Source organism: Microtus oregoni, unplaced genomic scaffold, assembly GCF_018167655.1.
Source record: "Microtus oregoni isolate MIOR12 unplaced genomic scaffold, Mior012 000042F_ref0000377, whole genome shotgun sequence".
In the NCBI taxonomy this organism is placed as follows: Eukaryota; Metazoa; Chordata; class Mammalia; order Rodentia; family Cricetidae; genus Microtus; species Microtus oregoni.
In genome coordinates, this window is record NW_024543209.1 from 12,519,399 (window position 1) to 12,531,780 (window position 12,382).

Sequence of the window (12,382 nt, forward strand, 5' to 3'; positions counted from 1 at the left end):
TTAATCTTTTAAACACGTGCTCCATGACCTTAAACTTAGCGTGCTCAGAATTGTGCTCCTAACTGAACATGCTGAAAAATGATCCGGTTTCTACATGAATATGCTTTAGGATCTCTGATTAAAATTCCCAGAGCCCAGCGATCTGCCTTTTTACTCCTGCTTCCAGCCGTCTTTGCCAGTCTTGTGCCAGTCGCCTTCGTACGAAGTTGGACCAGAAATTCTGGGCTCCTCCCTGATATCTGCCCTTTCTCAGATCTGTAAGAGAGGCCAGCCCCACCCCTCCCCCAGAGCACACACCTTAGCCCTGTTCTACCTGCTCTAAGAAGCCTGGCTTCACCTTTGCTCAGATCTCACATCTGGCTCTGCCCCCACCTGGTCTGGTCCTGCAGTTTCAACTGGATCTAAGCCTCAGGGATCACACTGTCTTAAGCATCTAGCTTTGGTGGCAGTGATCTGGAGAGTGGTGTTGTACTGGTGTCCCAGGTAAGCCTGCAGTCTCCCCTCTCTGACCCAAAGTTGCCAGCAGGGTTTGTTGCCAACACGCAGAAGCGCCCGCGCAAGCAGCCCAATCTGTCAACTGATCTGGATAGCAGGACAGCAGGATCCTCCTTTGAGGGTTTCCCAGCTAGAGAGCTCTAAATAGAATGTCCTTCCTCTGCTGAATCGAAAAGGGAAAGAATGGAAGTACTCTGCTCACCTCTGTCCACCAGGGAGAGTTGCAAGCTCTGGTTTCTGGCAGTGCCCATGCCTGCAGGCCGAACCTGGAACTTCCTAGGGCTCTAAGGCTGCACTGTGACCAAGATTGCCAGTTTTCTGAGCGCTGCACATGCACAATCCGTTATCACTATCGTGGTTTTCAAACTCTGTTCAGAGAAGTGGCTGGTTAGAGCGACCTAAATGAAACAAACCCAAAGAAATTGCGCCCCAGGAGCAAAGCCTGGAGTCTGGTGGTTGCAGTAAAGCGGTGGTGGCATGAGTGACTTTTTCAAAAGGCAAAACCTACACGTCATTTGAAAAAGTTTGTGCCAGTCTGTGGGAAGTTGCTGACTTATAGAAAATCCTGATTAATAGGGCTTGGGACCAGTGGGTAATTCTGCTGCAGAAAGGAAGACCTAGGAACAAATAAAAACCACTGTTTGTAGTCTCCCGCAGGTCTTTAGATTCCCAGTGGCTCAGGTGCACTTGGGCAGACCAAAGATGAGAGCCAGTCAGCAGGACTTTGAAAATGCAGTGAACCAAGTGAAACTCTTGAAGAAGGACCCAGGAAACCAAGTGAAGCTGCAACTCTATGCGCTGTATAAGCAGGTAATGGGCTGAGGTCAGATGTGATTTATACACATTTGGAGCAAATGATTCCTGAAGTTGATATGTTTCTAACAGGCAGCTTTGCATGGTTGGGCTGCATGGTTGTCACTCTTTGAGGTTTGTGATGCAGGCTTTGTTTAGGTTTGCTTTTTAGGTTGGGTCTTGATATACTTTCAAAGCACAGAGATATAACATTCACATTCACATTTGCATGTTTGGGCTCCTGCTTTGGAGTCCGACCTGATTAGAGTAACTCACTGAAACGGAGTTTTGGGGACAATTTGGGAAATTTGAATATTGATTGAGATTTAGTGGTATCCTGGATATTGTTAATGGTGCCATGTTTATGTAATAAATGTTTGTGTTTCAGGGAAATTGATAGTAATTAAAGGGTGGATAATGTGGTGTTTGGGATGTTTGAAACCAATTAAAATTAAAAAATAGGTGAAGCATATAAGATAAAATTTAATAACTGTTAATAGGATATTACAACTCATGTGTTTGTGAATGTTTGAAAATTTTTATAATCACTGAGAAACTAAAGGCTATAATGGAAAGACTTCACTCCTCTGTCTGCCAGCCTGGACTCCTGTGTTACAATTTATTATTTTTAAGATATCTACTAGGTGATTAGCATGAGTGTCTCTGTGGAGGTGTCCAGGTTGTTTTTCTTTGTTAACTTGACATAAACGTGAGTCATCTGGAAAGACTGACTCTCAATTGAGAAAGAGCCTCCATAAGATTGACTTGTAGGCACAGCTGTCAGACATTATCTTGATTAATGATTGATGTGGGCACAGCTGTCAGACATTATCTTGATTAATGATTGATGTGGAATGCCTAAGAGAGCACACTGAGCAAGCCAGTAAACTTCATTGACCATGACTTCTGCTTCAGTTCCTGTCTTCAGGTTCCTGTCTTCATTTACTGCCCAGACTTCTTTGACCAATGGAGTAAGACCTCAGTGTTGGGAGCTGAAATAGACACTCCCCTCCCCTAGTTGTTTTTGGTCAGAGTATTTTTATCACAGCAATTGAAACCCTAACTCAGAAAATGGAAGTATACATTCAAGAATTTTACTTGCCCAAAAAGACTTTGTCCTCAGCTGCTAGGTGTTATTCTCGAAGCCCATGCATGGTCATGCTTGACACAAGCATCTTTGTTTGCCTGGAGAGTCTAGCCATTGATTTAGTGTACAGGCTGCTCTCAGGGTAGGTAGGTTGACCTATGGGTTAGGACTCTGGCAAACAGTGGACATGGAAACTGCAGAGAACTTCTTCATTGGCAATAGTCCACCATATTTTCATGTATCCATCAGTCTGGGGATTTTCCCCTTCATGACTCTTGGAGAGAAGACAATAGGAGTGTCACATTGACTTCAGCTCTGAACTCTATTCTATGAGTCTTTGCCCTCAGTAGTTAAGTCTCTATCCTTTCACTGTGAGGAACTTTAACCATGAATACCACAGCTTGCAATGGTACTGTGCGTGTTTTTAGTGGAAGTGAACTGAGGTCGTCTTAGAAACCTTGCAACCCTAAGCTTCATAGTCTGTCTGGAGTTAGGACTGACTGGTCAGCAGTTTGGATGGAGAAATGCCAGGATGAGGAACAAATAGAAGCCAGTACTTGTAATCTCCAGCAGGTTCTTAGTTTCCCATTGGCAGAGGGAATTCTGTGCAGCCCTTTGTGGGCTCGGTATCCTGTCACCTCCCAAATGACTGACTATAGTGGGTGACTTTGGATGAGCGAAGCCTCCACTTCCTATCATCTCCAAGACTCTTCTGTCCTCCATGAACTGACTCCAGGGCATAATTTATGCATCTTAAAACATTTGAAAATATCTTCTTTAAAGTATCTGAGTGGGGTGTTAATTCATTTCAGGATACCCACCCAACCTGCCCTCACACAAAATTTTTGTATTTCCTGGAGTGCCATTCAGCTAAGCTTCCTGGGGACCAGGAACTGAAGACCCCATCCCTACCTGCACCAGCTACAGCCCTTTGAGCAGTTAGCTGGAGTTTATCACTAAATTCCTGGTTCTATGCCCATAGAGAGGACTTTAGACAGTGTGGTCTTTCAAAATTTTGTGATTTGAAAATTGGCTAGTGTTTTCACTTGTGACAAATGATCAGAGATACAAAACTGATGAACTCTTCGCTTCTAGGCCACTTTCTCAAAAGCTTTCTATTCCAGATTAATCAACCCTGCGTTCTTTTTTTAAAAAAATTTTATTGAGAAAAAGAAAAAAAAAGTTTCTGCCTCCTCCCTGCCTCCCATTTCCCTCCACCTCCTCCCACCCTTCTCCCCCTCCCTCCACTCCTCTCCCAGTCTCTCTTCAGTCCAAAGAGCAGTCAGGGTTCCCTTCCCTGTGAAAAGTCCAAGGTCCTCCCCCCTCCGTCCATGTCTAGGAAGGTGAACATCCAAACTGGCTAGGCTCCCACAAAGCCAGAACATGAAGTAGGATCAAAACCCCATGCCATTGTCCTTGGCTTCTCATCAGCCTTCATTGTTCGCCATGTTCAGAGAGTCCGTTTTATCCCATGCTTTTTCAGTCACAGTCCAGCTGGCCTTGGTGAGCTCCCAATAGATGAGCCCCACTGTCTCAGTGGGTGGGTCCACCCCTCGTGGTCCTGACTTCCTTGCTCATGTTCTCCCTCCTTCTGCTTTTCATTGGGACCTTGGGAGCTCAGTCCGGTGCTCCAGTGTGGGTCTCTGTCTCTATCTCCATCCATCACCAGATGAAGGTTCTATGGTGATATGCAAGATATTCGTCAGTATTGCTATAGGATAGGGTCATTTCAGGTTCCGTATCCTCGGCTGCCCAAGGAACTAACTGGGGACATCGTCTTGCGCTCCTGGGAGCCACTCTAGGGTCAAGTCTCTTGCCAACCCTAAGGTGGCTCCCTTAACTAAGATTTGTGCTTCCCTGCTCCCCTATCCAACCTTCCTTTATCCCAATCATGCTGTTTCCCCAAGTTCCCCCCATCCTCCCCTTCTCACTTTTCTCTCCCCATCTCCCCTTACCCCCATCCCACCCAAGTTCTAGCAATAGCAATAAGACAACATAAGGGGATCAAGGGGATTCGAATTGGAAAGGAAGAAGTTAAACTTTCGTTATTTGCAGATGATATGATAGTGTACAGAAGCGACCCCAAAAACTCCACCAAAGAACTTTTACAGCTGATAAACACCTTTAGTAATGTGGCAGGATACAAGATCAACTCGAAAAAAATCAGTCGCCCTCTTACACACAAATTATATGGAAGCAGAGAGGGAAATCAGAAAACTTCACCTTTCACGATAGCCACAAACAGCATAAAATATCTTGCAGTAACTATAACCAAGGAAGTTAAAGATCTATTTGACAAGAACTTTAAGATATTGAAGAAAGAAATTGAAGAGGATACCAGAAAATGGGAGTGAAGTAATAAGGGTGGCGGCGGGGCTGCGTCCCCAACACCCCAGCCGCCTGCCCAGCTAGCTTATGCCCCGAAATAATTACACGGACACTGTATTCTTTTAAACACCGTTTGGCCCATTCTCTTCTAGGCTAATTCTCACATATTAATTTAGCCCATTCCTAATCATCTGTGTGTAGCACCCCAAGGTGCGCTTACCGGGGAGATTCTAGCCTAGTCCATCCTGGGTCGGAGCTTCATCCCGGGAGTGGGGCATGGCATCTCTCTCAGGCGTCTGCTCCCGAGAGGAAAGCGGTCGAGTCTCTGAGCTCACTTCCTCTTCCTCCCAGTATCCTGTTCTGTTTTCTCCTCCCACCTATCTTCTAACCAATAAAATGGGCCAAGGCAGTTCCTTTATTAGCCAATGACCTTCCTCCGTCATGGGAGGCCCTCCCTTGCTCTTGGATTGGGAGGATCAACATAGTAAAAATGGCAATTCTACCAAAGGCAATTTATAGATTCAATGCAATCCCCATCAAGGTCTCATCAAAATTCTTCACAGATCTTGAGAGGATGATAATCAACTTTATATGGAAAAACAAAAAACCCAGGATAGCCAAAACAATCTTATACAATAAAGGATCTTCTGGAGGCATTACCATCCCTGACTTCAAACCCTGCATTCTTTGTAGGCCACAGATGGACCCTGTAATGTTTCTAAACCAGGAGTGTTTGACCCAGTCAATAAAGCCAAGTGGGAAGCATGGAATGCCCTTGGCAGCCTCACACAGGTAAGTTTGTGTCCTGTTATTAACCAGAACTCACTAGATGTTTCCCTGCCCCACCCAAATCTCTGTGCGTGAGTCACTGAAATTCCTTTATTTTGCCCCCTCACTATGTTGGGTCCACCAGGGGGATGGCGGCAATTCACACAAAGATGGGGACAGACCACCCAAGTCTAGGAAATCAGTAGTAAACTCAATTCCAGGAAAAAAAATTAAAACTTAAAAATAAATCTCTATGGAGCACAAAAAGTTTAACAGCTAGCTGAGACCACAGCCAGAGTTTGGGCTTGAAAGGCTGTGGCAAAAGACAGTTTTTTGAATCCCCGGTTTTTATGACAAAAACTGAAGAGTGCCTAAAGTGTTCTAACTGCCCCACCCACCAGTGTCTCCCCCCCCCCCCCCCGCCACTCACTTATCTCCCTCTTCCTGACTCTCCTTACCTGAGACACAACAGTATTTTATTAGGCACTAAGAAAGAAATTTTTACAATCTGGAGATGAAATATGTAGACACATATTGCCCTTTTTTGCAATTTCATTTTACAGAGATTTTAGTTAACCTCATCTTTGTATTTAGTCCTTGATAGTGTTAACTAAGGCTCTGCACCCTGATACTGCCAGTTTCTCATGGCAGGGAAGGATATTGGAAAATACACATCCAAAAAGTCAGAAGTCACGTACATCCCATCATTTAAAAGTTAACTCAGCTCTCATCAATTGCTGGTCATGAATGGCCAGGGATTTAACTAAAAGCTGATGCTCAGTTTGCAGAGTGATGCTCGGTTTGCAGAGCCAGGGCCGCTTCAGCCTCTCAGGTAGAGCTATGGATTCTAAAATGAAGTTACCTACTATTAATAGTTAATCTTCAGGCTGTTGAGAAAGCTGCTAACAGCCTGCTCTCATTCTCCTAGGCTTACAACTTGTATTTTTTTATTTATATATTCTTATTTCTGATATCTACATTTCTATTTCTTATTCTTGGACTCTTCAAGTACTGTAGTCTAGATTGGCTATGAACTCAAAAATCTGCCTGCCTCAGCATCCCAGTGGCTGGAATTACACACATGGATCTCCTGTCCCACAACTTTGGAAGTTGCAATGCACCTCTGTTGAATCAAAGACTCTGCTCTTGATCACATAGTGATGTTTATTAGCACTGTATGTTTTTCATGTTGCTTATTTTAAAGGCCAAAGGTCTTTGTCATCTACTCTTCAGGAAACTGCCAGGCAGAACTATGTGGATCTGGTGTCCAGTTTGAGTTCCTCATCTGAAGCCTCTAGCCAGGGCAAAAGTGGAACTGATGTGAAAGTCCAGGAGTCTAAGGACATTGTGGTAACCTCTGAAGATGGCATCACGAAGATCATGTTCAATCGGCCCTCCAAAAAGAATGCCATAACTTTAGAGGTGATGCTCCTCTATTTCCTCTATTTCATTCTTTCATGCAACTGTAGAATTTCCGCACTATTCCTATTTTTGAAGAAGACTAGAGAATATGGCTTAACTCAGCAGAGTCAGACATTGTTTAGAACGGGGAAGTTTCTGGTAGCTTCTACAAATCTAGAAGGCGGTGAAGCTTTACTATGAATGAAAGCACAAATCAGTTAAATCAGTCGAAATGAAAGAGCATGGATAGAGATGCACAGAGACCCCTTAGGGAATTGTAAAATCTGAGTCTTTTCCATACCCGTGGACCATGCTTGTGTGCACCTGCAGGGAACTGCAGAGACTCCATCCTCAGCAAAGCAGTAATAGCCCTGTTGAATGAGCTGCTTAACAGGGTATATTTGAATTTCCCCTGAACTACATTGATAATAAGTCAATCACTGGATCCCCTCTCCCTGATTACAGGGGTTTATCAGGTGCTTGGATGTCAAGGCTGCCATCTGCAGTATGGGACAGCAGGCTCATTTGAAGTCTCAAGGATCTTGTTAAGCAACTCATGAACCTTCAATTTTTTAAGGCACTTAATTCTGAGAACTCGATATTTGCTTGTTCTGAGTTCCCTCTGTGTTAGCAGGGTAGTACAACTTCACAATGTAACAAGATTCAGGACTTTCCGAAAGGAAGACGCTGACACAATTAATAAACTCGTTGAGCAGGGTGAGATGTAACTTGGTAAGTTCTTACAGCTGATAAGCAGGAGAATTTAAATTTATCCATCTCTTTCCTGGCTCCAGCTCTACCTAGTAACCTTGGCTGCTGTAATTCTCAGGAATTATTTTCTGTCCCCTGCCTTAAGAAAAACAGTCTCATCATTATTCGCGTATTAAGTTCATGCTTCTATTTTTCCAGTGTTATTAGAAATACCCACCCTCCTCATAACTCCTTCCCACATTGAATCATTAATAAGATTTATACCAATTTTTAGTACAGTTTTAATAAAATCTATACCAATTTTGAAAACATATTAAAACTATGGCAAGATTTTCAGAGATGTTCAGGGCCAGAGCCTTTGTATCCCAGCACAGAGAGTCCCAGAAATCCAGCCTTTGCCTTAGTTTTGTCTTCCCGACTCCACAGGACACTTCCCCTTCCTGGAAGTGACAGCTGAGATGCTGTTTCAGGGAGAGTTTTGTCAGCCACCTTTCCTCTTACCTGCTGCAGCAACCTCAGCAGTTCTAGCAAGCTGTGTGTTACCCCATGTACTTCACTCCCTCCATCCCTGTTGGAGCACAGTAACTGCCCAGCTGCATAGCTCCGGAACTATGTCTCTCTTGCTCACCTTTGGATAACATAGTTATTTAGTGCATCTGCCACAGCACCTGTCCATCATGTGCACCCAGCCATTATCAGAGCAGCAGAAATCCTCTCAGGCAGCCTCCTTTTAGTCATCTCTAAACAATTATTGAGGACTTGAGAGATGGCTCAGTCCTTAAGAGCACTCATATCTCCTAAGGTTCCCAGCCACACACAGGGTGCTTTATAATCGTCTGTCCCTTCAGTCACAACAGATCTGACACTCCCTCCAGACCTCCAAAAGCACCAGGTCTGAGGCATTGCACAAACATAAACAAGGCAAAACACTCACGCATATAACTGAAATAAGTAACTCTTTAAAAAAAAATTACTTTGCCACTAGGTTGAAAGAAAGCTTGCAGACAGATACAGTGGCTCAGTCCACTGGACGATGGATCTCATTTTTACTGTTCCCTTCTCTGTCTTTCTGTTCACATAGATGTATCAGGACATAATACTTGCCCTTAAAAACGCCAGCACAGACAACTCAGCCATAACCGTTTTCACAGGTAAGACCATTTTCATGGACTCATTCACTTTCTATTTTAGGGAATTTCTTACAAGGTAGAACTGATACTGACTGAAGGTCTTTCTCAACACTTCAGTGAATTGATTTATAAATGGACCATGTTATCGTGTGCATGCTATAGCCACTCTTTGATTAATTCTCCTGATAAGTCGCCAGTCCCAACCTATCATAGTAAAGCTCATGCTGTCTGAATCCCAAGAGTTACTACAGAAAACAACTCATCCGTCCACAAACAGGTTGACTTTTAACTGTTTGTAGAATTCTGCTGGACAATGAAAAGACAATTTTTATACTGCGTGTATATCTGCATGATATACAGAATTGCTTAGTGAAATTATGAAACGTAAGAGTGCATATTGCTCGGTTTAATTTAAATAAGTCCTCTAGTACTGAAGAGAAGCTCTGCTCTCTTGACTGATGGAGTCTGGATATGACTGCCCCCAGCAGCTGGGATGGCAGGGTAGAGAGAGCATCTGGTGCATTCTTAGGCATCAGTACAGTAGCCCCTCTTAACTGAATGCTCCTTTCAGGGGTTTTCTTCCCAAAATTTGAGTTATTTGTTGTCACCCTTGGTCTAGAAATAAGTAGGAATTTCTAGAAAACTCACAGTATGTTTTAAATAACTCATTATATAATATATAGTTATTATTAAAGTTTGCAACTGTGTAGGGATAAGTCCCGCCCCTTAAAGGGCGTGTTCGCCTCGGGCTAATGTCTGCCTATAAATTTGGCGAGCAAGCTCCGAGCTGGCTCTTCTGCTTTCCTAGTCTCCACGGGAACGGTGGTTCTGTCAGTCTATTTCTACATTAAAACTATATATATTTTTACAATCTGTCTGCATTCGTTTACGCCGCTACATTTTGGCGTCCAACGTCGGGCTATTTTGCCCCCGACTCAAGCGGGTAGCCCGCTAGCTAAGATAAAAGCCTCCCGGGTGCTGTTTTTCAGTTCGTGACTCCGGCCCCAGTGCCCAGTCCGAGACACACTCGGCGACACAGGCCCATTCTGCCTGCCTTGGCTAAGTTTTGCAGTGGAACCCCACTGCCTGAATTAGCAGAAGCTCAAGTACCTGCGGTTTTGCAACAAAAGCTGCCACAAGTGACTTGGCCGGGCAGTGGTGGCGCACGCTTTTGATACCAGCACTTGGGAGGCAAGGGCAGGCGGATCTCTGTGAGTTTGAGGCCGGCCAGGCAGTGGTAGCGCACATCTTTAATCCCAGCACTTGGAAAGCAGAGACAGGCGGATCTCTGTGAGTTTGAGGCCTGCCAGGACGTGGTAGTGCACGCCTTTAATCCCAGCACTTGGGAGACAGAGACAGGCGGATCTCTATGAGTTCGAGGCCAGCCTGGTCTACAAGAGCTAGTTCTAGGACAGGCTCCAAAAACAGAGACCACCACTGACAGGAACCAATCATTGCAGGTAAAAAATTTTTCTTTTATAAATAAAATGTCTGAACACATTACTGTTCAAGAATTTAACAGTTTTTTTAATTGTACCATGTGGGAGATTTTACAAGAGGTGTCTATCACCCCACATCTATGGATCCTTCTGGGATTCATAGTTTTCATTGGCACCAAATGGTTTGATAATAGAAATATGATAAAGTCTTTACAAGACGAATCCAGGATTCTTAAGGTAGAGATTGAACGCTTAAAAACAATTGAGAATGAAAACAATCTGCTCAAGAATCAGTTTGAAATTCTCCAGGCTGATAACAATCTTCTCAAGAATCAGTTTGAAGTTCTCCAGGCTGATAACAATCTTTATGAGAATCAGTTTGAAGTTCTCCAGGCTGATAACAATCTTCTCAAGAATCAGTTTGAAGTTCTCCAGGCTGATAACAATCTTCTCAAGAATCAGTTTGAAGTTCTCCAGGCTGATGTTAAGGAGAAATTCATTACTATGGAAGAGGGAACAGCTGATTTGGACAATAAGATTCAGTCCCTTTCTGTAGGAAATGAAACATTAACTGAGAGAATCAAAACTGCTGAATGTGACAATCGGATTTTGTCTAAAGCTTATGACAGATTGATGGAAAGATTGTCAATACAAGAAGGCACGGTTTATGCCATAAAAATTATGTCCAAAGATGAGATGTTATCTCTAACGGACAAACTTCATACTTTAGAATCCTCAATGAAGGCTTTGGAACATAATTCTGGACAGGAGATTCAGACATTGCAGAAGGCAATGGTGAATAGAATTGAAAAGATTGAGGAATTTCTAAATTCTGATGAAGAAGAGCAAAGGGTAGAAAGGCAAATTTTAACTACATCTGTGGGTAAATCTCTCCGGGACAATTTCCACAAAGCTCTACCTACAGCTCTACCTGCCTTTCCAGTAATAACAACAGAGAAGGTGATTGGTTCCAAAAACCCTAGGGTCATCAAGGAGGATACATGGGAGCCTGTCCGTATGAATGATCTCAAGGAAATAAAACAGGCTGTCATAACTTTTGGGATGCAAGCCTCTGTTGTTAAAGAGATGCTAAGATCTTAGGCCACAGCAAGCAGAGCAACCCCCTCGGACTGGCTCCAGCTGAGCTCTGCGGTACTCGAGAGTGGACCGCAATTGAAATGGAAATGCTTATTCAGGCAAGAGGCTAGACTCTTAGAACAGCAGGAAAAAGTGAAGGGAATTGACATTTCCCTAGATCAAATTCTAGGTGAAGGGCTCTTTTCGGATCCTCAGGAACAAGCTAATTTGGATGAAAACACACTCTCCATGTGTACTACAGCAGCCTTAAGGGCTTGGGACAGGGTACAAGACCCAGGACAGAGAATGGAATCATTTGTCAGAGTTAAACAGGGTCAGAGAGAACCCTTTAGTGACTTTTTACAAAGATTAACTAAGGCTGTACAAATAGGGATATCTGACCCAGAAGCAAGACGTATAATGATTGAGTCTTTGGCTTATGAAAATGCAAATGTGGAATGCAAAAGGATTTTGGGGCCTTTAAATCTCAGATCAGTGCCCTTGGAAGAATGGGTCTTGCATACACTCAATGTTGATACATTTGATTATGGGGCTGAAGCATGAGTAGAAGAAGCAATTTCCAATGGTAAAAGGAGACACCAGAATACCAAATGTTTTAATTGTGGCAAAATGGGTCATATGAAAAGGAATTGTAGACAACGGATTTTCAGAAATAATAATAATAATAATAATCCATCTTTCAGAAATAATAATAATAATGCATATTCTAAAAATAACAGAAATAGGAGGACTCAGCCTTCAGGTTTATGTAGAAGATGTGGAAAAGGCAGACATTGGATGAATGAATGCAGGTCTACAAGAGATAGACAAGGCAACCTGATACAGACGGGAAACGTGAGAGGGGGGGCCTCACAGGCCCCCATGGCAAACATGGTTCAGTCATATCCAGTTTCTGCAGAGAACGTGCCTCATCAGGACAATTAGAAAGGCCCATGCCTACTGTTACAAGCAATAATGATCAGAAAGATAAGTTACGTGTGTTTTGGCAAACTTCTATAAATGATCAAAGACCTAAACTGAGAGTGTGTGTAAATGGCATTTTTATTACTGGTCTGCTGGACACAGGTGCTGATGTAAGTATCATTACCCCAGAATCTAGGCATCCATATTGGCCTCTTCAGAATGTAAATGTT

General features: G+C 43.4%; 1 protein-coding gene across 1 annotated transcript in view; it reads left to right on the forward strand.

Annotated features, from left to right (window-relative positions):
• Positions 1-994: 994 nt before the first annotated feature.
• Positions 995-12,382, forward strand: part of LOC121434141 (enoyl-CoA delta isomerase 2-like) — a 31,773-nt gene continuing 20,385 nt past the window's right edge. Inside the window, exons 1-4 of the mRNA XM_041632962.1 lie at positions 995-1,305; positions 5,396-5,494; positions 6,704-6,892; positions 8,664-8,733. Coding sequence (XP_041488896.1) covers positions 1,198-1,305; positions 5,396-5,494; positions 6,704-6,892; positions 8,664-8,733 — 466 coding nt within the window. The 5' untranslated portion in view covers positions 995-1,197. The remainder of the gene's footprint in view (positions 1,306-5,395; positions 5,495-6,703; positions 6,893-8,663; positions 8,734-12,382) is intronic.